General features: G+C 50.9%; 1 protein-coding gene and 1 long non-coding RNA gene across 4 annotated transcripts in view; both read right to left on the bottom strand.

Moving 5' to 3' along the window:
* Positions 1-19,713, bottom strand: part of LOC138687252 (uncharacterized) — a 32,473-nt gene extending 12,760 nt beyond the window's left edge. For all 3 annotated transcript variants that reach the window (XR_011326494.1, XR_011326492.1, XR_011326493.1), the window contains exons 1-2: positions 17,846-19,713; positions 15,397-15,532 (exon numbers count right to left, since the gene is read on the bottom strand). This is a non-coding gene — a long non-coding RNA (uncharacterized lncRNA). The remainder of the gene's footprint in view (positions 1-15,396; positions 15,533-17,845) is intronic.
* Positions 19,714-20,731: 1,018 nt separating this feature from the next.
* CEBPA (CCAAT enhancer binding protein alpha) lies at positions 20,732-23,803 on the bottom strand. The gene has a single exon (XM_069793483.1). It carries the CDS (start codon positions 23,362-23,364, stop codon positions 22,387-22,389), a length of 978 nt encoding a protein of 325 aa, XP_069649584.1. The 5' UTR covers positions 23,365-23,803; the 3' UTR covers positions 20,732-22,386.
* Positions 23,804-25,388: the final 1,585 nt, after the last annotated feature.

The following is a 25,388-nucleotide window of genomic DNA, read 5'->3' as shown; positions in this document are numbered from 1 at the left end:
GAAAGCATGTCACCGTGCCATTTCCCATCAGTGAAGCTTGCTTGGTCCAGCAACAGCAGTGCAGAGCTCTGATTCACAGCACTGTTTGCAGGGCATTAGTATGCCACCTTGTGCAAATCAATAATTGCTTCAGGGGAAAATTAACAGATGGTCATGGGGCAAAACTCCCGAGGTTTTTTCCCCCTCTCCTCTATGATAATAGGCTACTTATGATTTTCTGAAACCACCTGCATATTTTCCCAGGCACCCTGGCCACCGGTTAGAACAGAGTGTATGTTTCTACAGTGGTGGTTGCAGCACTGGGCTTGCTTTTCATTAAATGCCTCTCATTTGTCTGCAAAAGACTGTAGAGTCCAGAAGTTCACTATTGTGATGCCACTGAGGGGTGACATGGCAGTGATGACTAATGCTCAGGCTTGGTTTCAGGGAGTACTTAACATTTTCTAGCTAATCCCACTGCTTCAGGAGAGTCACCTGACATCCTGGTACCCTGGTTTTCCCATTGCTGTACGGGGAAGTAAATGCTCACTGGTCTTTAGAGGATGAGTGCAGTGTATCAGTGTTGTTAAAGACTCCTGCAACTCACTAGGCAACTCAGAAACAACAGATGTTACCCAGAACAAAGCACAAGAGGAAACAGCACAACATCCAGGGACAGAAGCAGAAAGCTCCACCACCCTGGGTGTATACTACTGTAGAAAGGCAGGGATGGGCAGTAAATGTGTATCTCATGAGTAACGAACACGTGTGTTTTCATGTGGCATCACCATTCTGCAAAGGCTGCCAGCTAGTAACACTTACTGCTCTCCCTGCCACGATGTGTGATGTATGGCATGGCCACGTGCTCCTTCAGAGCAGTGTGGAGGCACGGGATCTAGGACTTAACCTTGCTTAAGCTGCAAGATACTTGCCCAGATCCCCAGCTCAGCCAAATTTCATAGAAGTGAGCATTGGTTCCACTGTACTCCCTGCTGCCCACATCAGGTATTCTGGGATGAACCTCCTGCACACATCAGATCAGGTCAAGTATCTCTGTGAACTGTACTGCTTGCCAACCACCCAGCTGCAGCCCATCATGCAGGTACAGACACACAGGGCAGCACCAGCCATGCCTGCTTCCCCAGGACACTGTGTGTCCTCCACTCCCCTCTTCCCCACCCCTCCCTCCTCCTCTTCTCTTGTGTCAATAACACAGAACAGTAAGGCAAACAAGAGGGCTCTGGGGCATCCAAATACCCCTTTCCTGGCAGCTAGGAGCCACTGGTGCTGCTTTCTGATGTGTGTGAGCACTCAGTTGCCTAAATGCTCTTCCCATCCCACTACAAAGACCCTACAACAGCTCCCACATGTTCTTCCCTGTATACTCTACAGTTTCCTCACATCAGCATCTGCTGCTCAGCCTCACTGTCTTCTGCTTGGCGGCAGAGACGCAGCTCCGTAGAAAGCCATTCCTCCCCTTCCCTGTTTGTGTGGCCCTGCCTTGGATGGAGGCAGGCCCTGGTGCCCTCTAGGACTACAGAGCTCAAGAATACTCTTTGTTAAGGCTCTGGCACTGGAAAGATGCTCTGAGCTCATAGCCAAATGTGACCTGCTCTGCAGGGAAAAATCTTTCCCCACCAACCTCTTTCCCTCCCCCTGGGTTAACAGGCAGTTGGGACTGCTGGAGCAGGGGTTGTTGATTTGTTAAAGGATCATTGCCTTTCAAAATTGCATTTCAGGAAGCTAGGAATTGTAGTTTGCAAGCTGCATGGTTTCTGTTTCCAAAGGTGACCTCGTGCATGTGTGCGTGTGTATGTGTGCCCCTGCTACCCTCCTTCAAGAAATAACTACACATAAGACAAAACACTCTCACAAACTGGCATTGCGGGTGCATGCCAACAGTGCCATGCTGACTGCGCTTTGACTATGTCTGCTCTAGCACTGTGTACATCACATTCCCTATTTTGAGGACTAGATGTGTGCCTCAGGCCAGTACAGTTGAAGGACATGAACACCAAGGGTTACAAATGAGAAGCTGTGGTTAGCTGGCAGCTGGCACCAGTATTGCTTTTTTGATAAGCACTTTAAGTGGCTCATTAATGGCAAAACCTTTTCTAGTGAATCCTACCTGCAGCCAGTAGACAAACCACAAAGGACAGACTCCAGCTCTTTTCCAGAATACTGCTTGGTGGCTAAAGACAAGTGTTGCTTGGAAAATGACTTTTTTTTTTTTTTTTGCAAAAGACAATGACAGGGCAGGGCTCACAATGCATAAAGTGCACATACGCTCAGACACTTGGAAGAAGGATGTTCTCTAGCACCCATGTTTGAATTTTAACTGTTGACTGTGAGCCAGATTCAGAGATGACGTAGGTGGTTTTGTAAGTTACATCAGTAACTTAGCGAGGTGGCTGTAAGTGGGCCAGCTACACCACAGCTCTTGACTGGCACAATTCCATAGGGAAGATGCACAGGTCTGAGCCTAAAGGAGAATTTCCCAGGAGATAAATAATGCCCTATCTGATATTTCAACCTTGGTTGCCTACAGTGTCCTGAGACAAACACTTGCAAAAATATGGAAAGGTTTTTTTTTTTTTCTGTTGTTGCTGTTGTTCCCCAGTTACAAATCCTCTCCATAGATCTGGAGATGCTGAAAATAATCTATGAGAATGTGGATTATTTTTGAATTGGCATTTTAGTCCAGAACTGGATTGGAAATAATGGTGATGGAAGAAAAGCTAAGCCAGGCTGATTTGTTACAGTAAAGCTGTGTTGTACTTTAGATTACTTATTAACAAACAGCAAATGGGCCTCTGCCTTGACCTTTTTTCATTTGAGCAAATATACTCTTCCTGCCCCTTGTAAACAGCAGTTACTGGTAACTGAGTCACGTACCCCCTCACATCACTGGAGTTAGTTTTTTTCATCTGTGGCAAGGATTTTAGTCAAATTGAATTTTGCCAGGCTCACTAAGGTTATTAGCAGTATTATTAGTCTTAATAATACCAACAGTAATAATAGTACTCTGGATCACCATAAACCTGAAAACATCTAAGTACCTCACAAATATTAATTAACAAAACTCAATAGGAGGTCTGAGAAACCAGCAAAAATTGTCAGCCTCGCTTCAGAGCTGAAGAGCTGAAAACAGAGCCACAGCACAGAAGAGGCTGTTTTCTTCATGAGTTTCAATTAATGGCTGTTCCTTTGGTGTCATGAAACACCAGGTGCCCAGTGCCTCTGGCAACACTGCCAGGTTAAAAGCAGCAGCCCACAGCACATATCATGAGCAGCAGAAGTCAGTAGTAAGTTTGGGAACTGGAGTCAAAAGGATAGATTCTTCCACTGAAAGCTGGGCTTTCAGTAGCTGCGCTGCTTAGAATAGGACTACCATCAGATGTGCCCCAGCTGTCTTGTGCCTTGGGATCCATGACCAATGGTTCCTTGGGCACTTTGGAAAATCCCACTCCTGCTGATCTTCAATGAAGTTGAAGACCAAGAACATCCCTAGAACCTGCACATGTCCCAACAAACTATGGATACCCGCTCCTTTGTCAGCCTTTATATTAAGCCTTTTTGAGTGGAGGAGGCAAACTGACAACCACAAGGAACCTCTCTGCAATAGCTGATGGCTACTTTTCCTATCTAATTATTTCCCTGACTTCTCTCTACTGGTATTAAAGCTCCAGTGGTGGCTAAATCATGACAATGGCACCAAGGAGTTTGCAGTATTCATCTTGGTTGTAAGTTAATTTATCCTGCAGATATCACCCAAATCCATTCTGAATCTCACAACATCGGGCACTCAGATTCCTAACTAGTGAAGTCTAAGAGTCTTTGCAGCAAGGGTTAATTACTTGTATTAATTGCAGACTCCTCTGAGGTACATTATACCACAGCATACAGACGACTGGACGTATAAATTGGAGAAGTGACTTTTTTGTTTCTTTGATTTGTTCAAAAAATTTACTATTTGTAGGCATAGAAAGGACACAGGCAAAGTCAATCTGGATGTGGTGTTTGCAGTCAGGAGTATGCAGTGCCAAAAGCAACGGCCTCACAACTGAGAGATCCAGGTGCAGTTTCTCACTCTGACACAGACTGCTCATGTGATCTTGAGCATGTCACATAACCTGTCTGTCCCCATCTCTAAAATTAGTATAATAGTAGTTAGTTCATGTTAAAGCCTGAAAGATGTCAAAACAGTAAGAAAAAGAGAGTCTGTCTACACTGTCTTCATCCATCAGTGTCTTCTAAGAGTTACAGAAAGCAGTGTAACCAGACCAACTCCGTCTCCCTGTCTATGATACGATCACTGGTCTTTGCCTGGTGGCCAACTTTTCACTCTGTGACTGTGCTCACTCCCTATGCTCTATGCCCTGTGAAGACATTGTCTGAGAACCTTTTCTCTTCTCTGGAAAGGTGGATGGCAACCAGATGCTCTAACTTCACAGTCCCATTAATTCAATTTACTCCACTTAACTCCCTCAGTTCTTCACAGAGTTAGGTTAGATGTTCTTCAAGTTTGCAATGAATTTGAAGCATCTCATTTGCTGACAATAAATCCCAATGTGTCACATGTTCCTTTACATCTCCTGTGATACTCCTTACAAAAAAAAGACACAAGCCCTACAGCTGAAGTTTTCTGAGGTGGTGTTTTTGGGGGCATGGCGGAGTTCATTTTCCTCCACTTCCCTTTGTCTCGGCAGCCCCAGCACCAGCTATTCCTCTGCAGAAACACACTGGTGTCACAGAAGTTTTCAGTCATGTGATGCCTAGTATCTTTAATGGGAGTCCCACAGCTGCCATCCCACACAGTGCTTTGAAGATCCAAGTTCTGTGTTTCATCCCAGATAGACAGTCTATAAAAGTCTCGCAAACAATTCAGGCACAGTCTCTGGCTTGTCCAGCTCTCACCACTGACATGTTATCCTACAGCAGAAGCAGCCCCCAGGGCTTACATTCGGGCAGGAATGGAAGTGATGCCTCGTCTCTTTGGGAGCCCTCCTAGCCAGCAGATCCTAGAATACACAACACAAGCGAAACAAGGCGGGGGTCCTCTGCACAGCCCTCTGGTGTTGCACTCTCCGGGCATAACATTTAGCAAGCATCAAAGAGGGGCAGGAAGAATCCCCCCATGCCAGCTCGGCAGGAGTTTTGGGGGTTTCTGCGGGGTAAAGCATGCTTCATCCAAGCACACACCCTTGGCCTGCAGTCATTCTGAGCGCCATGGAACTATACAGTAATTTCTGAAGAGCTTTTGTGACTGTGATAGGAAAAAAAAAAAATCCAGGGCAGGATGAAGGGAAGGCTGCTTGAGTCTGTTGAGAGCCTGAGAGGACACCTTTGCACGGGACAACTTCCTGTCCATAGGCTGGGGACAGTTGTGTGTAACCTCTGCTTGCTACAGGCACAGCCGCTCCAGATTTGCACAGACCCCCCCCCCGCTTCTCTTAGATGTCTCACCCAGCTGTGAGCTCTGTGCCCTACAGATACGGTGGCCTCTGCTGCAGTCCTGTTTCCCTTGCACAGCAGGGAAGGACAGACAATCCTACAAGCAGGGAACAGGACCACAGTGACGAAATCAGTACCCTGATGGGTTGCTGAGGTCCCAGACTCATGGGCATATGGATCCAATGCAGGTATCAAAGAGCAGGATTGCGTCACCACAGCTTGCTGCATCCCTCCTCCTCACCTATCTATCAGCTGCTGAGAGCAGCTGCCCAGTGGGGCAGGCCTGCTCCACGCAACCCAAATCTACAGGAGCTGTTCCGCACCTGCAGCGGTGCAATGGTGCAACAGCTCGTGTCCCTGCCTAACCCTTCCTTCCTTACCTTTATCTCAGACACCAGGCTTGTCAGTAGCTGTCTCCTTTACTGAAGAGCACACCTGGGTGTGCTGTCAGGTGAACAGGGACACAGGGAACAGTGTCTTGCCATCACCCCGTTCTCTGGCTCCTGCACAGCTGCAGCAGAGGGTGTAGGATGACCATCTCTGGGACTAGCTCAGTGCCCAGCACCTCAGCCCTCTCCTTCTCTGTGGCTCCTCTGTGGAGGTCGCCCTCCGCAGTGCGAAGGGAACAAGAAAGATCTGGAACGCTCTGTGGCTCTGTGCTGTTTTCATGTCTGTTTACACACATTACTCTCTGAATGGGCAGAGGTCTGTGAAACTGCTGATTCATGAACATCTTTGCCATCTGTGGCCTCTTCAAATGAGAGTTCACCCTGACCCAAGGATGATTTACTTTTCTTGGCTGTTCATCTCAAACTGATGCTGTCTCCAGTCCCTCAGACTTCGAGGGATTTGGGTAAAAATAAATATTATTGAATCTCTTGTGAAGCTGTTGAGTTAACTCTGAGGAGAGAAGCATTCAAGCCTCTGACAGAGAAGGGAAAGATGTCAAGAGTTAGTGCCGGGGAATGACTTCTCACCAACTTCATACCCAGACATCTTCTTCAAACCTACCAGTATCAGCATATTTGCACAGTCACAGTTTGGAAACTACTGAAGAATGAGCAAGAGACTCTGACACCCAAGGGCCCTGAGCTGGGTCTGAGTGTGGACTGGAAACAGGTTACACTGCAAAATACTGCACACATCCATCCCAAACAGGCTACAGCCACCTCCTGTCCCACCACCAGAAAAGCTTAATTTCCTTCTTCCTCAACCCAGCCATCATCAGCACCTCTTTCCTGCAGATGATTTCAGCTTTAGCCCTACTGCCTTTCCCTCCTTTCTTTTCTCACTGTGCTCTAACAATCTTTTGTTGCCAATCTACTTTCCCATGAATGATCACAGTCTCACCAAGCAGGGCAAAGCTGTGGTCAGTAAGATCTCCTGCCAGGGCATGTTATATGACACTATTGTGGCCAAGCAGCTGCCCCCTTCCTCCCCCCCAGCTACGTCTTCCTACTTGTGAAACCATCCCCTCAGAACCAGAAGAACCTGCTCCAGGATAAGGTGCCTGAATAGGGCTAGCAGGAATTGGTCTTGAAACTTTGTTATTAGAGCTGACACCAGAGTCCAAAGAGGTGCTGCTCAGCTGCACCTCCCACTAACGTCACCAGTGTGGAAGGTGCTTTGCATGCCTCAATACTGGCCCCAGTGTTATCACAAGACAAATCATAACCATCATAATAAAATTTTGCAATAACCTCAGTTTAATTAATAGTAAGGAGAAAAAAGTCTTGCCAGGCTAGATGGCAAACCTTAGTTTCTCATGTGACAACTGTCAAATTACCATCTCCGCAAAAGAACGTCACAGAGCACATTTAATAAACCTTGGAAATGTTTATCAAAGCAGCAGTGAAGATCCAGGCTGATCTACCAGGATCTGTCCACGTGAAGTAGCCAAATGCAGAGTTGGGTTTTAGTAAGGACGTACGCGCGTAAAACTAGACTTTAACTGAACTCAGGCACTGAAGTCCAGAGTCACAGAGGTCACTATCTCTCAGCCACCTGCACTCTGTGGTCTCTCCTTGGTTCACATTCCAGTTTTCTGCTTCCACACCTGCCCAGAACAGCATCTCCACGAGATGCACTTTACGCTATCCTCCACGGGCATCCAGAGATGAGATGGGACTCTGAATGCCCTAAGGCATGGGGTCTTGCAAACCAGCTCCAAGAACACTAAATGCAGCCTGAAGCTCCTCACACCATGAAGCTCTGATCGCTTCACTCTAAAACAGAAGCTGCCCACCAAGAGCGGGATGGGGAAAGCAAACATCCTGTTAGTGGAAGGCATGGTTTCACTCTGAAGAGCTTCACCCGGAATAGCTGATCGGCTGGCAGTTAGACAGTCTCATGGGAAGTGAGAGATGAGCACTCTCAGATTGAGGAACGCATTGAACCCAGGTCTCCCACTTCCTCAGTGAATGCTCTAAAATAAAAGACAGTGACTTAGAAGATAGACACCAGCCAGAAGGAAGGAGTACTACTTTTACTTCCAAGGTATTGCTGGCACTGTCCTTGGGGGAAAGTATGCCATTCGAGTCTTTACAAGACTCAAGCATGAAGTCCTGAGTGAGGCTTCTGTGCTCTGATGGGATGGCAGGGATGTGAGAGTGGAAGAAGATTTCTGAAACACCTGTATTTTCAGTCTGCCCTCTAGACATCAAACGCGCTCTCTGTTTGGGAGAGAGATGTGTAGGTTAGGTCTTGATGTAGCCCTGATGTGAATAGGGAGAATGAGGGGGAAGGAAGAGTTATGCCATTGTACCGCATTTCTGCTCCAGTCCCCGGGCGCACATGCTTATCCGGGCTACAATCTCCTCAGCCTGTCCCAGCAGCCTGGCCTGCTGACTCCTCCCAGTCCACAGGCTAGGAAGCCTTGGCACAACAGCACTGCTTTTGGCTCCAGGGTCTGGCTCTTGAGGCTAGAGATGGTGGCACCTCCTGTTTGGATACCTGTGCCCTGTACTGAGCCTCACATACCCGGACCCACAGTCAGTTAGCTCTTCCCTTATGGCTCAGGGGACTGGGGTGCCTGGGGGGACACTACCAGCACAAGGGTCTTTCATTTCATCTGCGCTCTTTGGATGAAAGGATGTGGTTCACTGAAGCTTTATAGGTCTTTTGGCTAGTGAATGGACACATTCTACAGGAATCTGTTTTGGCTCGTCTATGTTTTTATCTTCTGATAGAACAGGACACTGAAAACTGCTTTTTCCCCCTTTGTAGAAAATAGGAGAAAAAAACGACACTTTCACAGTGCAATAAAACACTCTTTAAAGTGTACTAAGTTCTGCCTCATCTGGGTGAGAGTGCATTGTACTTTCATGGCCTTATGTGTTATCTTGCAATAATAATAACAACAAGAAAACAAACCTTCCATATAAAACAAAGCAATAAAAGTGCATCAGTTGTTTCAAATGTTGGCTGGTAATGCCACACAGAGTATTGTTAGGCCTGTCATGAAAAAAGGCAGCATAACACAATTTTTGCAAGTTGTTTCTCTTAGCAGATGGCATTTACATTTTCAGTGTAAACTCAAAAGGCTAAAGTGACTGACACCACTCTTAACTTTAGTTAAACCCTACTATCGCTGCTGCAGCCACTGCAGAGTTCTGCTTTCATGTTGCTGCTAGTACAGGGAGTTTCAGAAGAATTTTGGATTGGCTTGGATACAAGTCTAGCAGGGTGCTACAAATAGAAATAGCAGAAGAAGGTAGTAGAGTAAAAATATGCAGTGTTAGATCACGGGTAGAGAAGTAGTGCAGACAGGAAGTCAATGAAAGGGATAGGCATGCTGTTGCTCTCTGCCGCTCGCTATGATTTTGAACGCACTCCATTTCCAAATCCCCGACAAAATTCCCACTTGCATTAACCTTGCCTCCCTCCTTCATATCGACATTAGTAGCCATTCTGGATAGAAAGGCAGCCACACTAGGAAAGAGAACGGCTGCTTTTAAACCTGCCCCTTCAAAGCTGCCCTGTGCATTGCATAATAGTTCACACGGTCACCACACTATAAAGTTCCATCTCACAACAGGTACAGTGGGGCCAAAGAACCCTGCACTTGAACCCTTCTGACCTTTGGGGATACATGTTCATAGTCTGGGCTCAATCCATGGTGGCCCACATCTGAAAATCTTGGTGCCTGCAGCCAGGCTTTGTTGATGCACCTAATGGCTGGGCTTAATTTTCCAAGGTGCAGACCATGTCCAGTTCCTACTGACTCCTCTGGGATTCGTCAGTCACATTAAGGAATCTGAATATGGATTTAGGAGCCTAACTTTTGGCACTTGAGGTGGAAAACTTTAGCCAATAAGACTGCACAATCCTATTACCATGACAGCTCGGGAATGTGAGAACTCAGCAGTTTGGAATAAGGCGCCACATTAAAAATAGATTAAACTGAAAACAGCCCTTATGGCCTACGGCGCCTAGGACAAGTGTCTGCCAGCTGAAATGCCTTGTAGGTAACTGTTTGCTAGTGAATCAGGTGCTGGCTGAAGGTGCCCACAGTTGCCTCAAGACACAGACAGATTTTTTTTCCAGAGACACTGTATTATTTTTTTTTTTAGCACCATATGAAACTCAGCAGCTCCAACCCTAAGGGGATCCATGCAAACCTCCTGCTTGCTCTGATTCCCATGGTGCTCAGATCCACTGAGTTTCACTTTGAATTTCAGCCTCACAAATCTCCAAACTCGCCCTGGAGTGATAAACTGTGCCAAGCCTAGGCTCCAGCTATGGAGCAGTGCTGTTCCCTTTTCTTTTAACACTACTGTGTGAAACAGTGGAGGAATCAAGTTGCCCTACTGTGACACAGGAAAAATATGATCAGCATCCAGTGCAAGGTGTTGGGAAGACTTATTTCCCGGTCCATTTGCAGCCTGAGGGTGAAACAAAGGGTGAGCTTGTTTCCCTGTCTGGCGTCTTCCTTGCTAGCCAGGGACAAAAGTCACTTGTCCCTTTGGTTCTCTTAGATCTGTCCAGCAATGACCACAGAGATTTGCTGGCCTGCCGGTGGGCACTTCTATTGATGGGGCAGTTGATGGGGTTGCATTTCAGTGGGTCTGCGTTTTCTTCTCCGACAGGTCCCAGAGGACAGTGATGCTTTTATGCTTAATATATGCTGTCATTTTGTATTATATCTTTTCTTTGGAAGTAACTTCGTAAATGACCAAAACAAAACACAATCCCAAACCCCAAAATCCAAACACCAAAGAAAGCTGAGGAGTGCTGCAGACATCACAAATGAATTACTGACCCTTCAGCTGACACGGAGTCAAAAGAAGCCATAGCCCTGCCTGCTTTACAAGAGTGATCTGCCATAGAGTGGTGGTTACTGGTCACTAACATTACTTCCCTGGATTTCTGTTCTTTTTCTTCTCTAGTCCCATGATGTGGTGAGGCCCTTGATAGAGGCTTTTGCTGCTGTATCAGCATTTGTGGCACAAAAAAAATTTCTGACAATAGAGCAAACCTTCGGATTCCACAGCTGGGCTGCTTAAAGACATAAATGACCAAGCACAACCCCAGCGCCTAACTGTCCTCCTCCTCCTCAATCCATCCTCCCATGCCTGATTCATGCAGCAGTCACAGAGTGACAGCAAGGGTTACAGTCTTGCATAAAGAACTGACAAATTACTTGCTCAAAGCAGACTGGATGTATTCGCATGTAATGGCTCAATGTGCTGGAATAATATTACAAGCACACTACATCCAATTTCATCTTCAGCTGAGTATAGTAACTCACTGAATATTGCAATACACTTGACAGATTAAGAAACCTTTTTATTTTATTAGGTTTAATTCCCTGCATATCTCTCTTTATTTTCCCTGCAGGATCGTTTGGAAATGCCTTACAGTAACAGGATCAAGAAAAGCATAGTATATACCAGGTATGTGAATGACTACCTCTGCCCCATGATAAAAACAATGCCAAAACTTTGGGGGGATTTCAGATTAATTCTATTTCTGTAGATACAGGTTGTCTGAAAACATCATTGACTAGGTTCTGGTGAAATAAATAAAAACAGGTAAATGATAGATGGGGATAATATCTCCCCCAGTCCCTGGGTTTTTCAAAGACGCCCCTACTGTCTACACTCTACACACAATCTATACATTTTAAGATCCAGAAGGCACCTTTTTTTCATACATAAATTTAAAAATTTACACTAGGCTTCATAATCCTAAAATACTTCTGTGGCACAAAGCCACATATGCAATACGTGGGTGGAAAAGCTGTCAGCATAGCGGAAAAAATATTCTGCTGAAACTCAAAACTTTGCAGAAACAGCTGAGTCACTCTTTTGCAGTTAAGGTAGTCCGGGCTTGTTACCCTCTTCTACGCCTCTGGATGGTGTCTGGCACACACCCCCATCCTCTGACTGCCAGTGACTCCAGTACACCTCTAAACGAGAACTGCCTTGGAAGTATCTGGCTGACTTTCCTCACACAGGTGTATCTTGTCATCCACGCACATGAACTGAATGAATTCTGACCATCCTAGAGACTCAAAAGCTCTTGGGTACATACAGCCATGCAGGTAGATTTGCACTGGCCAATTCATAGATATCAACTCTACTCTGGTATGCAAGAAGATATTCAGCAATATTGCCAACTTATGATTTGATCACAGTTCTCAAGGCAAACAACGTTCTCCTGACCTCCTGCGAATTAATGCTTTTTTATCAAAAAGCATGAACATAGTGAAGGTTTGAAAACCTAGCTCAAGTGCACTAAGCTAAAGGAGTGAGACAAAAAATTGAAAAAAGATCTCCTCATTTATCATTCTCTTTTTTTCTTTTCTTTTCCCTCTTTTTTTTTTTCTTTTTAAGTCTCCTGATTCTTCAGTCAGCATTATTGTTTTGGCTGGGAAGAGGGAGCTGCCTATAAGCCATTTATTCGCACATAAAATTATTGAAATTGCAAAGGTCCAGAAGTCATTACTGCCAACAGATTATAGACTCTACTAATGCAGTCACATATGAAATCTATAAAGCTTGTTTTAATAGGAACTCTAGTACAGCTTATACATTTTGATCCCCAGAAAATATAATTTGCCTTGAAAATCTTTGGATCCTTTGACCTGCATTTTAATCAGAATGCAATATTTTCCTGAAAACTTGTATTTGTGTGTCCAAATCATTAAAGTCTACATACACATAAACAACAGCTTAATTTGTATGTGCAACAATGTGCCAGATTTTCAGCATGTAAGAATAATTTTCGTATGAACTGCAGCAACAATACATACTAATTAGCTGCACCATACACACACAGCCATGCAAATGCTATCACTGGGTTTCACAGTTGCTTATGGGGCATGTTTGCCACTGTAAAATGGCAATATCAGAAGGTAACTTTTGCATTTTAAGCCTGATGACGACAAGCACAGTCTAACTGACAAATTTTCCACAAAAGCTTATTTCCCAGTTTTGTGTTCAATGCTAATATGATAGCTGCTAGCCAGTCTAACTTGCATCCGTGTTTCCTTCTCCAGTGGGTGGACATATTCCAGATTGTACATCATAAAAGGGTGCCCAGGATGCAGACATACCCCAAACCTGAATTGTTCCCTTACCCTGCTCTCCCATCACACTGGAATTATGGGTGGGACACTTGTGATGGAAGAAATGCAGGGAAGGATTCCCCTACGTTTCAAAATTTTCTGAAACTTTTCTCGTTGTTCTCATATTTCACAAAACCCAGCAGTCCTCCAGCAAGAGCACTTTGCTTTTCACGGGAAATGACTCTGACTGGGGCAAAAATATGCTTTTCTAAATAAACAGATTATGTTATATAGCATGAAAGCTAAAAAAATAAAGTAGCCTCATCATGCCTACACCCTGCCTGCCAGCACCAAGCACAAACACATGCCCAAGCTTTGGCTGGATACCATTTCAAATGCTAGGCCCTCCAAAAGCAGATGTCAGATAGCTTGTTCTCTCTTGAGCCCTCTCTCTCCTTTTCCTGGATTCCTCTCCTTGAACACTTGTTCCCTATCCAGTTAAGCTCAATGCAAATTTTGCCACTGGCAGAATCAAACTCTAAATATCCTCACTTCTACATCCTAACTGCAGCCTTTTTTCTCCTCTCTTCTCTAACTTTCCCTCAGTATCACATTTTCTTCCAAATACATCCCTCCTTGTCTCCAATGGCCTGCAATGACCTGTACTGTAGCACCATGCTGACAAAGGGAAACCTGCTCTCTTGTTCACATATGTTTTACACACAGAGCAGCACTGGAGACGGCATTGCTAGACTCATGTTAGAGCCTTGCTGTGCTCATTTGCTCAGCCCTGTTTCCTCAGTTAGTCCAGAGCACAGTGCCTGCTGTAGCATGAACAAGCAGAGCTAGGACACCAGCTGAGCTTCTATCACCATCAACTGCATGATTTGCAAAGGGAAGAGCAGCTGCATCAATACATAAACTTTCTATTAGCAGCATACCCAAGAAAGAAAAGGTAGACACGACTCGGTGTCCTTCCAGGAAGCTCCCTCCAAGTCAACCAGTAATGCCCAGCAAAACCAATGAAAAGACACCTGTAACCCATATCAGGCACGGAGCAGGCATCTTGCACAGAAGTATGTAAGCCTTTAAAAACCATTGCTCAGTTATAAGCATGATATACAAATACCAAAACATATACTGTTCAGCTGAGCCCTAAAATGTTTTCATTACTTGAAATCTTCTCCTGTTGGCTACTGAAAGGGGAAGAGCAAATTTCACTTGATTAAATGAATACATGGAAACTCTCTCTCTCAGCTGGTTCCTCATAAGCTCTTGCAGGGATAATTCAGGTCACTGACGAACACTGAGGAATATATCCAGCTACTGAACAAAAGTCACGACAAACACCAGTCATGTCAAGAAACACATGTCACTGTTTAGAATTCTAAGGAAATCATCCATATACAAATTAGCTAACAAAAGTTACAGTTATATTACTGATAGCTAAAAATTCAGATTTCCTACGCCACTTAGTAATCAAATTACAAAATAAATTACATGAGCTAAATTAAAAATGTGAATTACATTCTTCACGTATTATATAATGACCTATATATTGTTATGGGTCTCGTGAAATACCCACTTGGAATTTACCTTAGCAAAGGCCACCTTTAAATTGGTTTTATCAACTCAGAATTCTTGATGTGATATTTGTAAATGTTACTGCTCACAATGCAAACATAAAGCAGTATACCTAGAGCTTTATTTATTTACATTACCTACATGTTCACTTAAAATCAGAACTTGATGCTTTCATGTGGTAATCATATATTGACTTTTTCAAATAAATGTTGCCAATAGAGTTATTATATATATTCCTCACTTAGCAAGCCAAATAATAGAGTGCTATTCTTAAAACTGCAGTCTAGGGAATCAAATCCTAGTTTTACTGCAGTCAATAGCAATCCCCCTCGCCTCCAGAAACAATTGGAATAAGCCAATTCTGTAACCAATAATAAGATAGGTCAAGAAATTTTTGGTATGAAAACTCTGGCAATCCCATTCTTTTGATATTTAACATGAGTTCCAGTAAACACAGGAGGGTTGCTGACTGGAATGAAGCAAGCAGCACTGGCACATAGCCTTCCAAATTTTATATTATTTTATGAGAAGTCTAAATGCTAATTTGCACAATTATGAATCAACAACAGACACTCATTTCAGCCTGACTCTGTCATCACGGTTTTAACTGAACTGGCATGTCAATAAAAATGTGAAAATAACTTTTAAAAAGTTAGTGAATATACATTCCCAGTCCACCAAACTGAACTTGGTTCCACCAAAGCAAATTAAACCCTAATGTATAAATGACAACATAACAAAAGTAAAATGTATATGTGACAGAGATGACTATAAGCTTGTATATAAAAGCCAGAATATGTGACACAGTGACCAACAGCAGGTTTGGCATTCAGCCCTGATCTCAGAGTTACTGGTTCGGGTGTACTTACTGGTATTTGTTCACATCATCTCCCCTCCCTGAGGGACTTCAGTACAAATCACATGGTGGAGGTGGATCCAATACATATCAGCAGCCCAAGATTTATTTGGTTCTTGAGACAGGTCTACAGCCAGATGCATTAGAAGCTGTGGGGGGAACACCCAGAGTGAGAAAACTGAGGTACAAAAGTTTCCTGGTATTCAAGAAAGTTCTGAAACATTTTGAGACATTTATTCAGCCAAGACTTTCCCTGAAAATGGGATTTTGCCAAAGAAAGTGGTTTGAATGCCTAAAGTGGGGTTAATTCCTTAATGTTGTTCTTTATTTTAAATTTAAGCAATTAGAAATCAGAAAACCCTGCTCAGAAAAGGTGCTGTGCTAATCCCTCTCTACAGTCACTTGCTACTAACTCTCAGTAAAGCTGCACTCAGAAAAGCATCCATTGCTGCCTACTACTGAGCATCCTCACATTTTGAAAAAGTCAAGTCATCGAACTAATAAAGGAAGGAGTAATGCCTAAAACTAGGGGAGGTCTTGAATCTCTCTGTTGTTAAAATATAAGTTTCCCTGCTGCACAGAAAATACAGTCAGCACAGGTAACCAGAGCCAGCTTCCAGCACATGGGCCCAATCCTGTTCCCACTGAAGTCAGTGGCAGAACTCCAACCTGTTTAATGGGAATGGCAACCAGCTTTCTATCTACTTAATATAAATGAAGATACACATCTCCTCTTTGACATATTTTGGGCTCAAAGCCATTGGCTGACACTTGTTTGGTTCTCTTCATGTATGTGACTCATGGGATAATATAATGCCTGATTTCCATTCTGTCAGACCTGTCTTTCTCCGTGGTTAACTATTAATTTCAGAGGCAAGATGCAATACTGCAGTAAAATAGGATGGTGTTAAACTAAGAAAATTGCACTTAAATATTTAGAGTAAATCAATCAGATTCCCTTTTGGGAGGATTCCCTTCCAATTAAAGAGGCATACCCACATAGTCCTTAAGACATCAGCCCATTGCTCCTGCAAAGAGAGGAAGTTTGTGGAAGTCTCTAGCAAAGTTCTTGGCACGCAAATTAATGTAAACACACTGCCTTTACCCCAGCAGGACGGCTTGAGGAGCAACCTGATAATGGAAATGACATAAAAAAATCTTTATTCCAAAGAGCTGATTTTTGTTTCAGGCTACCTACACAGAACTGGGTTACTCTGGATATACAGGGGCTTGATAAACTATGAGTATATGCTGATTTTCCACTGAAGCTGTAAACGCTTTGGGATAAGGGCTGACTTTCTCTGTTTGGGTCCATAGCCTAAGTTTGAGATACTAAGTAGTACCATAAAAAAAAAAAAATATTAGTAATATACTGTGGACTGGAAGGAATTATCTGAACAGACTTTCTGATTCCTCTGAAGTTTCTTGTGATATGCTTATTACTACTAAGTGTTGTCTTGGCTTTAAAACGCAGTTACCTCAGATATGATACAGCAAACCACACTGAAACACAGATATTTCCATGCAAGGTGTGTGTTTGTATGTGATTTCACTTGTATAAACATGGATTTCATTACAGGGGAAGAAAGTGATGCCCAGAACCAGAGATGTCAATGTATAAAACGCTATTTTTTACATAATCTATTGTACCAAGAGAGGGCAGTGGGCCTATTCCTCCACCCTTTTACTCAGCTAGACATTTGCCATTCTTTTCAACACTGACTTAGATCAAACCCAATTCAGCCAGTAAATTCAAACCAGTAAGCACAAAGCACTGAGAAGGACCTGCTTTCTCCTAACAGCAAAGCATCTTCCACTGCCCGCCCCCCCCGCCCCGCAGCATGGAAATTTGTGTGGAGTACTCCAAAACCTGTTCCTATCCTCCAACCCCCTGAAGCAGGTGGATGAGGCAAGCTCCTCAGGGGCAATTCATCCATCGCAGCGGAAAAAAAAACCAAACCACCAAAAAACCTCGACATTCCTCTGCCACCCCCAACCTGCTGCAGGACATTGCTATGGTCGTGAGCAATCTCTCAACTCTGTACACAGTGCTAGCAGACAACTACTCCCTTCCTCCCCAACATGTGATTACTCGCTTGGCCTCTCAGTCACTGCCCACCCCCACGTCTCACCCCCTCCATGTCCCCAACCCCATGTCTGGGACTGGCGAGGGGTGGAGAAGGAAGGACTGCCCTGCCACACTTGTGTGGCAGGACGGGCAGAGGCTGGCAGCATCGCACTGCTGCGTATAAAAGGAACAGGCTCGGTGGGAAACTTTCAAAAAGCCACCCCGCGGTCGTGAAGACAAATGCCGCTGAGTATATACACACCCACAGCACCCCGCCCAGCACTGGAGCTGCTCAAGCCAGGCTAGTCTTGGTGTGGGGTGCGTGTGTGTGGGGAGATGAGTGGGAATGCCACATGCAAGGCCAGCCCCTGCCCACAAGTCCTGCCACACTTACCTGCTGCATCCACGGCACGCTGCAACAGTGCAGCCTCTGCCTGCCATCCTTTTCTGCAGAAGCGTGGACTGGCAGCTGTTTTCACATGAGCCTGCTGGACTAGACGATCCCCAGAGGTCCCTTCCAGCTCCAACTGTCCTGTGATATTTGGAGTAGACAGTGCATAAAAATCCTTTCCACCACCCAGCGTTTATAATGCGTGCCTAAATACTGCTGAAACAGGCAAGGCATGGTGTCACACTTGAGACCGGAGCATTGCAGTACTGCTCGCTTTGACTCTGGTGTTAAGGCAAACATCCCTGAACATGCTGCTGTGAGAACTTTTTAATCTGGGCAACGACTCGGGGACTTGTTGAAGGCTCAGATGTGTGCTGGCGTAAGGGTTCAGGTTCAGAGGAAGAGAAAATGCAGAGCTGCAGCTGGGGAGGGCTGGGAGGGGGCTGCTGAAGCAAAACGCAGGCTGCAAAGAGCACAAAGAGGCTGCAAAGAGTGCTGTGCTGCGAGAACTTTTTTGTCTAGGCCATGGCTGGGGGCCTTGTCGAAGGCTCAGCCTACAGTTAGGGTTAGGATTAGGGAACGCTGCTCGCTTTGGCACTGTGTTTAAGGCAAGTGTCTCTAAACACTTTTCTGCTATCAATAATTTACCCTTCGTAATATTCCAGGGCATGCTGTGTTTATATAACTATTGAAACACCTATGTGGTAGATAGGTGATCTTAATTTTGAATCATAGAACGGTTGATTCTTCTGCCACTGAAGACCTGTTTAATCTACAGTTCATTTAAATTAATGGAAAAATCTGCTTTGTCTGAGGCCATAAATGATTTGCTGAAACCACACACACACAGAGTGAGTCACAGTTCAGAACATAACTCAAACGACCAGGACTGTATTCCCAGGCTTTAACCACTACATTACAGTCCCTCCCACATATACCCTGCAATAATCTTTGCTCAAATGATAACAGCGTTTCCCCACTTTACACGTTGGACGGCATTACTCAGTAAGGCACATCATACCCGACGGGAGTACAGCTCTGCAGGGCTGGGGGAGGAAGGAAGCACAAGTAAAAGTCATTATTTTTGCCCGACACCACTAGAACTTAACTCTTCCCTTGGAAAATTACCAGCTCTGAATCCCCTGATTTACACCTAACTGAAAAATAAAATCGTTAATCCTGACCTGCACTCATCTCTTACCCATCCCGAGGAGCGAGTGCCTGCAGACCAACTGTCACGGTGGATTTCGGAGGAGCAGCCCTATCTTCCCTCCACTCCGCAGACTGGCGCGAACCCCGCCGGGAGCAGGCAAAGCCCCTCGGCGCGCTCCGAGCTGCCCCACGGCCCGTGTGGCGGGGCAGCTGCCGGCCCAGGGGGCCGAGCGGGACTCGCACGGCTGCACCTGCACGGGGCCGAGGCGCTTTGGGAGTCCTGCTGAGGACACGGCCTGCCTCGCAGCCTGGGCGCCACTGGGTCAGGCACTTGTGGGTCCAACTCTCTGCTCGGGGTGCTTAATTTCTGCCCCTCGATGTGCCGCGCCGGACACACCACGGGGGCAAATGAAAGACGGGGAGCTCAGTTCTCCCGGGTGGATCACCCTCCCCGAGAAAAGGTGGGCAACAGGTGCTGCTGCAGGGGAAGGGACCCGCGGCGGCTTTTCCTCACGCTCCCGAGGCCCAGGCACAGCCCTGCCGCCGGCCCGCCGGGCAGGCGGCGGCCCAGGCACGAAGCCCCGGGAGGGGACGACGGGCGGCGGCCGGAGGGCCCCGCCGACCTCCCCGCACGACGCCCGGGCCCTGCGCCACAGGCCGGGCCGGGCGTTCCTTCACCTCAGGGCCGGCCCGCCGCCCCGGGGCAGCGGCGGGACGGGACGGCCCGGCCGGAGCCGCCCCCCCCCTTCAGCCGCCCCTTCCCGCCTGGCGGCGCGGGGCCCTATCGCCGCCGGGCCTCGCGCCACCTCCCCTCCGCGCGCCGCCGGCCCCGGCCCCGGGGCGGGGCGGGGTGGGGCGGGAGCCCCCCCGGCGGGACGGCCGACCGCCCGCGCGCGCCGGTGGCGGCTTGCCGCGCGCAGCGCCGTGTCCCCGCCGGAGCGGCCGCTGTCCCCGCCGAGGGGCCCGGCCGGAGCCGCCGCCGGGGCCCGCCGCGTCCCGCCGACACCGAAGAGCCCCCCACGCCCCCCCGGGGCGGCGTCTCTGGGCCCGACCCGACCCGACCCGACCCGGCCGGGGCGAAACTCCCCGGGGGAGGGGAGGGGCCCGGGCCGCGTCTCGCCGGGAGGGGACGGGCAGCGGCAGCGCTGACGGGCGAGCGGGGCCTGGCCCTGCCCGCGGCCTCCTTTCGCAAGCCCCCCCCCCCCCCGCCTCCCCGCCGTGCCCCGGGTGACAGCTCGTCCCCTGCTCCCCGCTAGAGACCCCACGGCGTCCCCGGGACGGGGCGGCGGGCAGCCAGGCCGGACGGGGCCCGCGGCTGGGGCAGCCGGCGGGAGGCCCCGAGCCCGCCGGCGGGTGGGCTGCGTGTCCTCGTCGCCCGGACGCCTTCCTCGTCCCTGCCGGCCGCCTGTCCCCGCGGCCTGACGCCCCGCGGGGAGAGGCGGCGGGCCAGGCGCAGGCTGGACGAGCCCCCCGGCCCGGCCACGGCGCGGGTGGAGGGGTGAAGGGAGGGTGACTCACAGGCACACATCTGACACCGCAAGTATTTAGGAAATTGCCGTTCTCTTAAAGGCAACCGTGTATTTATTTCTCTGGGGCGAAAACGAGGGAGTCGCGCTCCACGAAGGCGCTTCGGTCACCAGTGCCGGCGGGGAGCGGGATGCACGGTCCGGAGGAAGAGGAGAGCTTTCGCGCTCCTGCTACAGAAGAAGAACTGGAAACACACAGAGAGGCGGATGGTTATGGGAGAATATATGCTGTTTATTTATGAACGTAACCAGGACTTCCGACAAACTTTATATGCAGTCCCCCCCCCAGTTCAAAAAAAACCCCACCAATGTGTGTGCATATACATACATGTATACATACCCATACACGCACACCGCATACGCACACGGCACACACATACACACGCGCCCCCAGCACCGCGCTCCCGCTGTCACGCTTTCAAACAGCTTCACGTCTCCACCTTGTTCTCCTCTCCCATCATGACTATTTCAACTGGACGAATTCTTGTGCAGCTACGACATGAAGAAGAAACGCTCTGCATCGCTACCAGCGCTCCCTGGAAGGGGGCCTGTTTGTTTGTTTATTTTTCTCTCACCCTGGGAGAAGCTCCAGAGTCCAAAGGTGCCACAGCACCAGGGACGAGCCTCCTCGTCCCGCTGCAGGCACCCTGCAGCCCCACGGCCTGCACCCCCTCCCAGGAACCTCTGCCTTGGGGTCGGGAGGCAGCGGCCAGCCCCGGACAACGTGAAGAAGGCAACACACGCTCACACTCGGCCAACCACACAAATAATAAAATAACATTGCAGCACAAGGGCATAGTCTCTGTCACCAGATAAGAAAGTCACGTGATGGCAAAGATCTAAGTAATGCAATAAAAATAAAGTGTAGCTAGTATACACGGAAAGGCTTTCTTTCACATTACATGAGGCACAGCTTGGACAGACAGAGACTCGGAGAGGAGCTAAATGTCCTGGAATAAAGCAAAATACACTGAAAGTTCATAGTAAATACCCGCATCGATAGGTATTTATTCATTTGTGCTTCGCCACGTCGTGACATACAGTACAAGACACTGCTGCTCTTCCTTTTGATGGAGGGAGCTCACCACGCTCCCTCGCAAGCTGCTGCTCCATCAGTCCCAGGCCGTCCAGCGTTCCCGCAGCGGCGGCGGCCCCTGCCCCGCTCCCAGCCAAGGCACGGGACGGGGCTCGGCAGAGGCAGCCCAGCCAGGCTGGGGCAGTCCTGGCAGCAGTCCGGCAGCTGCCCCACACCTCAGTGCTCCAAACGGGCATCCGGCGCTGCACGTCTCTCAGCCTGAGCCCTCTTCTCCTCGCCGGCCTCCCCGCAGCTGCCCCTGCCTGCTGTACCGCAGGCCAGCTGGGGGAGGAGGGGGGGGAGCCTGGCTGGCACCCCCAGATGCCCCGTCCCTCAAGCCTGCACGTCCCTCACCGTTTTGCTTCGCGCCCTGCCAGGCTGGGGGGGAACGGCTAGCCCCAGAGCTCCTGCAGCCAGCTTTTAAGGCACATCTGGATCGCTATGCGTGCTTTATTACTATTATTGTTATTTACCCTGTGTAGACACGTGGGCTTTTTAGTTTCTTCCTCCCCTCGCCCTTCCCCTTATAAAACCCACCATGTTTTCAGCTTATTCGTGTGTCACCCCTAAGGCACAAACCTTGTAATACTACAGCTGCCTGGCTTCTCGCATTGGCCGTCAACTGTGAAAAACCAACCAGAGAGAACCAAAGCGAACCCCCGACCTCCTCCCCCCCCCCCAAACAATCTGAGCTCGCCGCGCTCCGGCACGGAGAGTGTCCATAGGCGGGCGAGGGCAGCCCGGCAGCGGGCGCGGCGGCCCCGCCAGTCCCGGCGCGGCGCGGCGCGGCGCTAGGCGCAGCTGCCCATGGCCTTCACCAGCGAGCTCTCGGGCAGCTGCCTGAAGATGCCCCGCAGAGTCTCCAGCTCCCGGGTGAGCTGCTCCACCCGCTTGCGCAGCCGCTCGTTGTCGGTGGTGAGCTCCAGCACCTTCTGCTGCGTCTCCACGTTGCGCTGCTTGGCCTTGTCCCGGCTCTTGCGCACCGCGATGTTGTTGCGCTCCCGGCGCACCCGGTACTCGTTGCTGTTCTTGTCCACTGTCTTTTTCGATTTGCTCCGGTGGTCCGCGGGCATCATCTTGAGGGCGCCGGCGGCGGGCAGGCCGCCGGGGGGGTGCGGGTGGTGCGGGTGGTGCGGGCTGGGCACGGGCGTGGGGGGCGGCGTGGGGTGCCCGGGCTGGAGGTGCATGGTGGTCTGGGCGCAGTGGGCGATCTGGTACTGCAGGTGGGACGGGTGCTGCTGCGGAGCGTGGTGGGGGTAGAGGGCCGACAGGGCCGCCGACTTGACCTCCTCCTCCTCGCGGGGCTCCTGCTTAATCACCAGCGGCCGCAAGCCGGGCGCGGCGATGCGCTCGTAGAGGGGGTCGAGCTTGCCGTCCATGTAGCCGGCCACGCAGCCGAAGAGCGGCTGCTGGTGGTGCTGCTGCTGGTGCCCCGGCGCCGAGGCGGCGGCGCCGGCCCCATGCATGCTGTGGAAGTCGAAATCCCCGGCCAGGATGGCCTTGGCTTTCTCCTGCTGCTTGCTGTGCTGGAAGAGGTCGGCCAGGAACTCGTCGTTGAAGGCGGCGGGGTCGATGTAGGCGCTGATGTCGATGGAGTTCTCGTTCTCGCAGATGTCGCCGAGCTCCGCGCCGCCCGCAGCAGGTGCCGCCGCCGAGGGAGCCTCTCTGTAGCTGTAGGCGCTGCCGGGCAGGGGAATCTGGAGCTGGTGGTGCTGGCCGCTGCTCATCGGGGGCCGGGAATCGACCTCGTAGAAGTTGGCTTGCTCCATGAAGCACCTACAGTCTGCCGGGCATGGTGAAGGGCTCCTGCAATCCAGGTTTCGGACGGCAGCGGCGGCGGCAGACTCTACCAAGCCCGCGGCACCCCGCGGCACCCCGGCCCTCGGCGGCGAACGGCACCGCGGCGCGGCGCGGCGCGGCGCTGTGCTGTGGGGCACGGCACGGCACGGCACGGCGCGCCCGGAGCCCGTCCCCCGCCCCAGCCCGCCCGAGCCCCGCTCGCTGCCTGCCTGCCTGCCCTGTTGCTAGTGGGTTGCCGCGGTCCTGCGTGCCGTATATATACACCCCCGCAGCAGGGCCGGGGATCGCCCTCTAGTGTCCAACCTCCTGCTGGGAACCTTTGACCACCGCGCAGCCGGGTCTTAGCGCCCCGGCAGGGCAGGAGCCGCCCGGCCGCCCTCCCCCGGGAGTCGCCGCGGGGCGAGCGGCCCGCACGCCCCGGCCCCCCCCCTCCACCCCCGCCGCCGCTCCGAGCTCGGCGGCCGCGGGGCTACGCCCGCCGAGGAGGCTCCGCGCTGATAAGAGGCCCGGGGAAACGGCGCGGGGACTTTGCGCCCTCCCTGCCCGGGGCCGCTCGGCGGGGCAGAGCGGCCAAAGGCGGCTGGTACATTTCCACCGCCCGCTGCCAGCCCTGCGCCGAGCGCTCCGGCCCGGCGACGCCCCGGCCGCGCCGCGGAGGAAGGCTCAAAGTCCGCCATCACCCGCGCGTACTCGCAGACATCTGGCCGGTCGGGAATAGCCGCCCCGCCGCGTGTGCCTGCGGGACCCGAAGCGCCGCTTCACCGCGGCGGCGGTCACCTGCCGGCGGCGCCCTGTCGCCGGGCGGGCTCGGAGCCGGCGAGCGGGGCGGGCTGCGGCCCGGCTGTCGCCGCCGGGACCCGCGGGGCTCGCCCGGTGACAGCGGGACCCCCGGAGCCCGGCCCCGAGCGGCGCTAGGACCCGTCCGGGGACGGCGCCCGGCGGGCAGGGGGCGGAGACCTCGGGGAGCGGGGGGGGGGGGGGGGGGGGGGTGTGCAGCGGAGGCTCGCGGCTCCGCTCTGCTCGGCGGGGGCCGGCCGGGGGCCGCCCTGCCCGCTTCTGCGCTTATCGTCGGGCCGTCAAGCCCGGAGGAGCTGCCCTCCCGGCGGGACGGGGACTGCCCGCGCCGGGCCACCTGCGGGCCGGCCGCCCCGCGGCGGTAGCCCGGTGCGGTGCGCTGCCGGCGCCGGCAGCCCCGCGGCGTTCGCCGTACGCAGGAAGGGTGGGATAAACGCGCGGGTCTCCCCCCTCGCCCCCCCCCGCACGAACCGGGCAGGTAAATTTAATTACAGATCTCCCAAAATGCAGACGCGGCACTCTCGACCAGGGTCGGGCGCGGACCGACTCCCGGCGTTTACCCGAGCTAAACCCGGGCGCAGCCGGGCCCCGCTCCCGCCGCTCCCGCCGCCCCCGGCGCGCAGCGCGGCGGCGGTAGCCGGGCTACCCGGGCGTCTGCCCGGCCCCGCGGCGGCAGCCTCGGCCGGGACGCCGTGGGCCTTCCCAGCCTCCCTTTCCTGGCGGCTTCGGAGACGGCGATCGCTGTCCCCGCGCCGCGGGACCGGGGAGAGGAGCCGCACGTCTCGGCCACCGCGCCTCCTCTCGCAGGGCAGCAGGGTACGTATGCTCCTGCAGCCGCAGCCTTCCCCGGAGCCCCCGCCTTCCGCGGAGCCCCCGCTTCGAGCTTCGGCTCGGGAGGGGTGAGGACGCGCGTAGTTTCCTGCTGCTGCCACCCCCCGCGGTCTGCGGAGCAGATGTATCTGTCCTCCCCTGCCCACCTCCCAGGTGCGCCTTAGGAAGCCCCGCGGGCATTCAGCTCTGCTGGTCCAGAAGGTCCCTTTGAAACCGGCGTAGAGAAAGGACAAGTCAAGGCCGTTGGAGCAGGTGCAGGCTTAGAACTGCTACAGGAAGATTTGCAGAGAAGATGGTTCAAACACAGCGATGGCTGGAGAAAAAGAAAAAAAAGTTGTCTTAGTTCTGGATCTTCTAGTAAAGCAGA

This window comes from Haliaeetus albicilla, chromosome 10 (genome assembly GCF_947461875.1).
Source record: "Haliaeetus albicilla chromosome 10, bHalAlb1.1, whole genome shotgun sequence".
In the NCBI taxonomy this organism is placed as follows: Eukaryota; Metazoa; Chordata; class Aves; order Accipitriformes; family Accipitridae; genus Haliaeetus; species Haliaeetus albicilla.
This window is presented reverse-complemented; position numbering and strand designations above follow the sequence as displayed.

Excerpts from the sequence above, each read along its gene's own strand:
- CEBPA (XM_069793483.1), bottom strand. The coding sequence starts at position 23,364 with ATGGAGCAAGCCAACTTCTACGAGGTCGATTCCCGGCCCCCGATGAGC.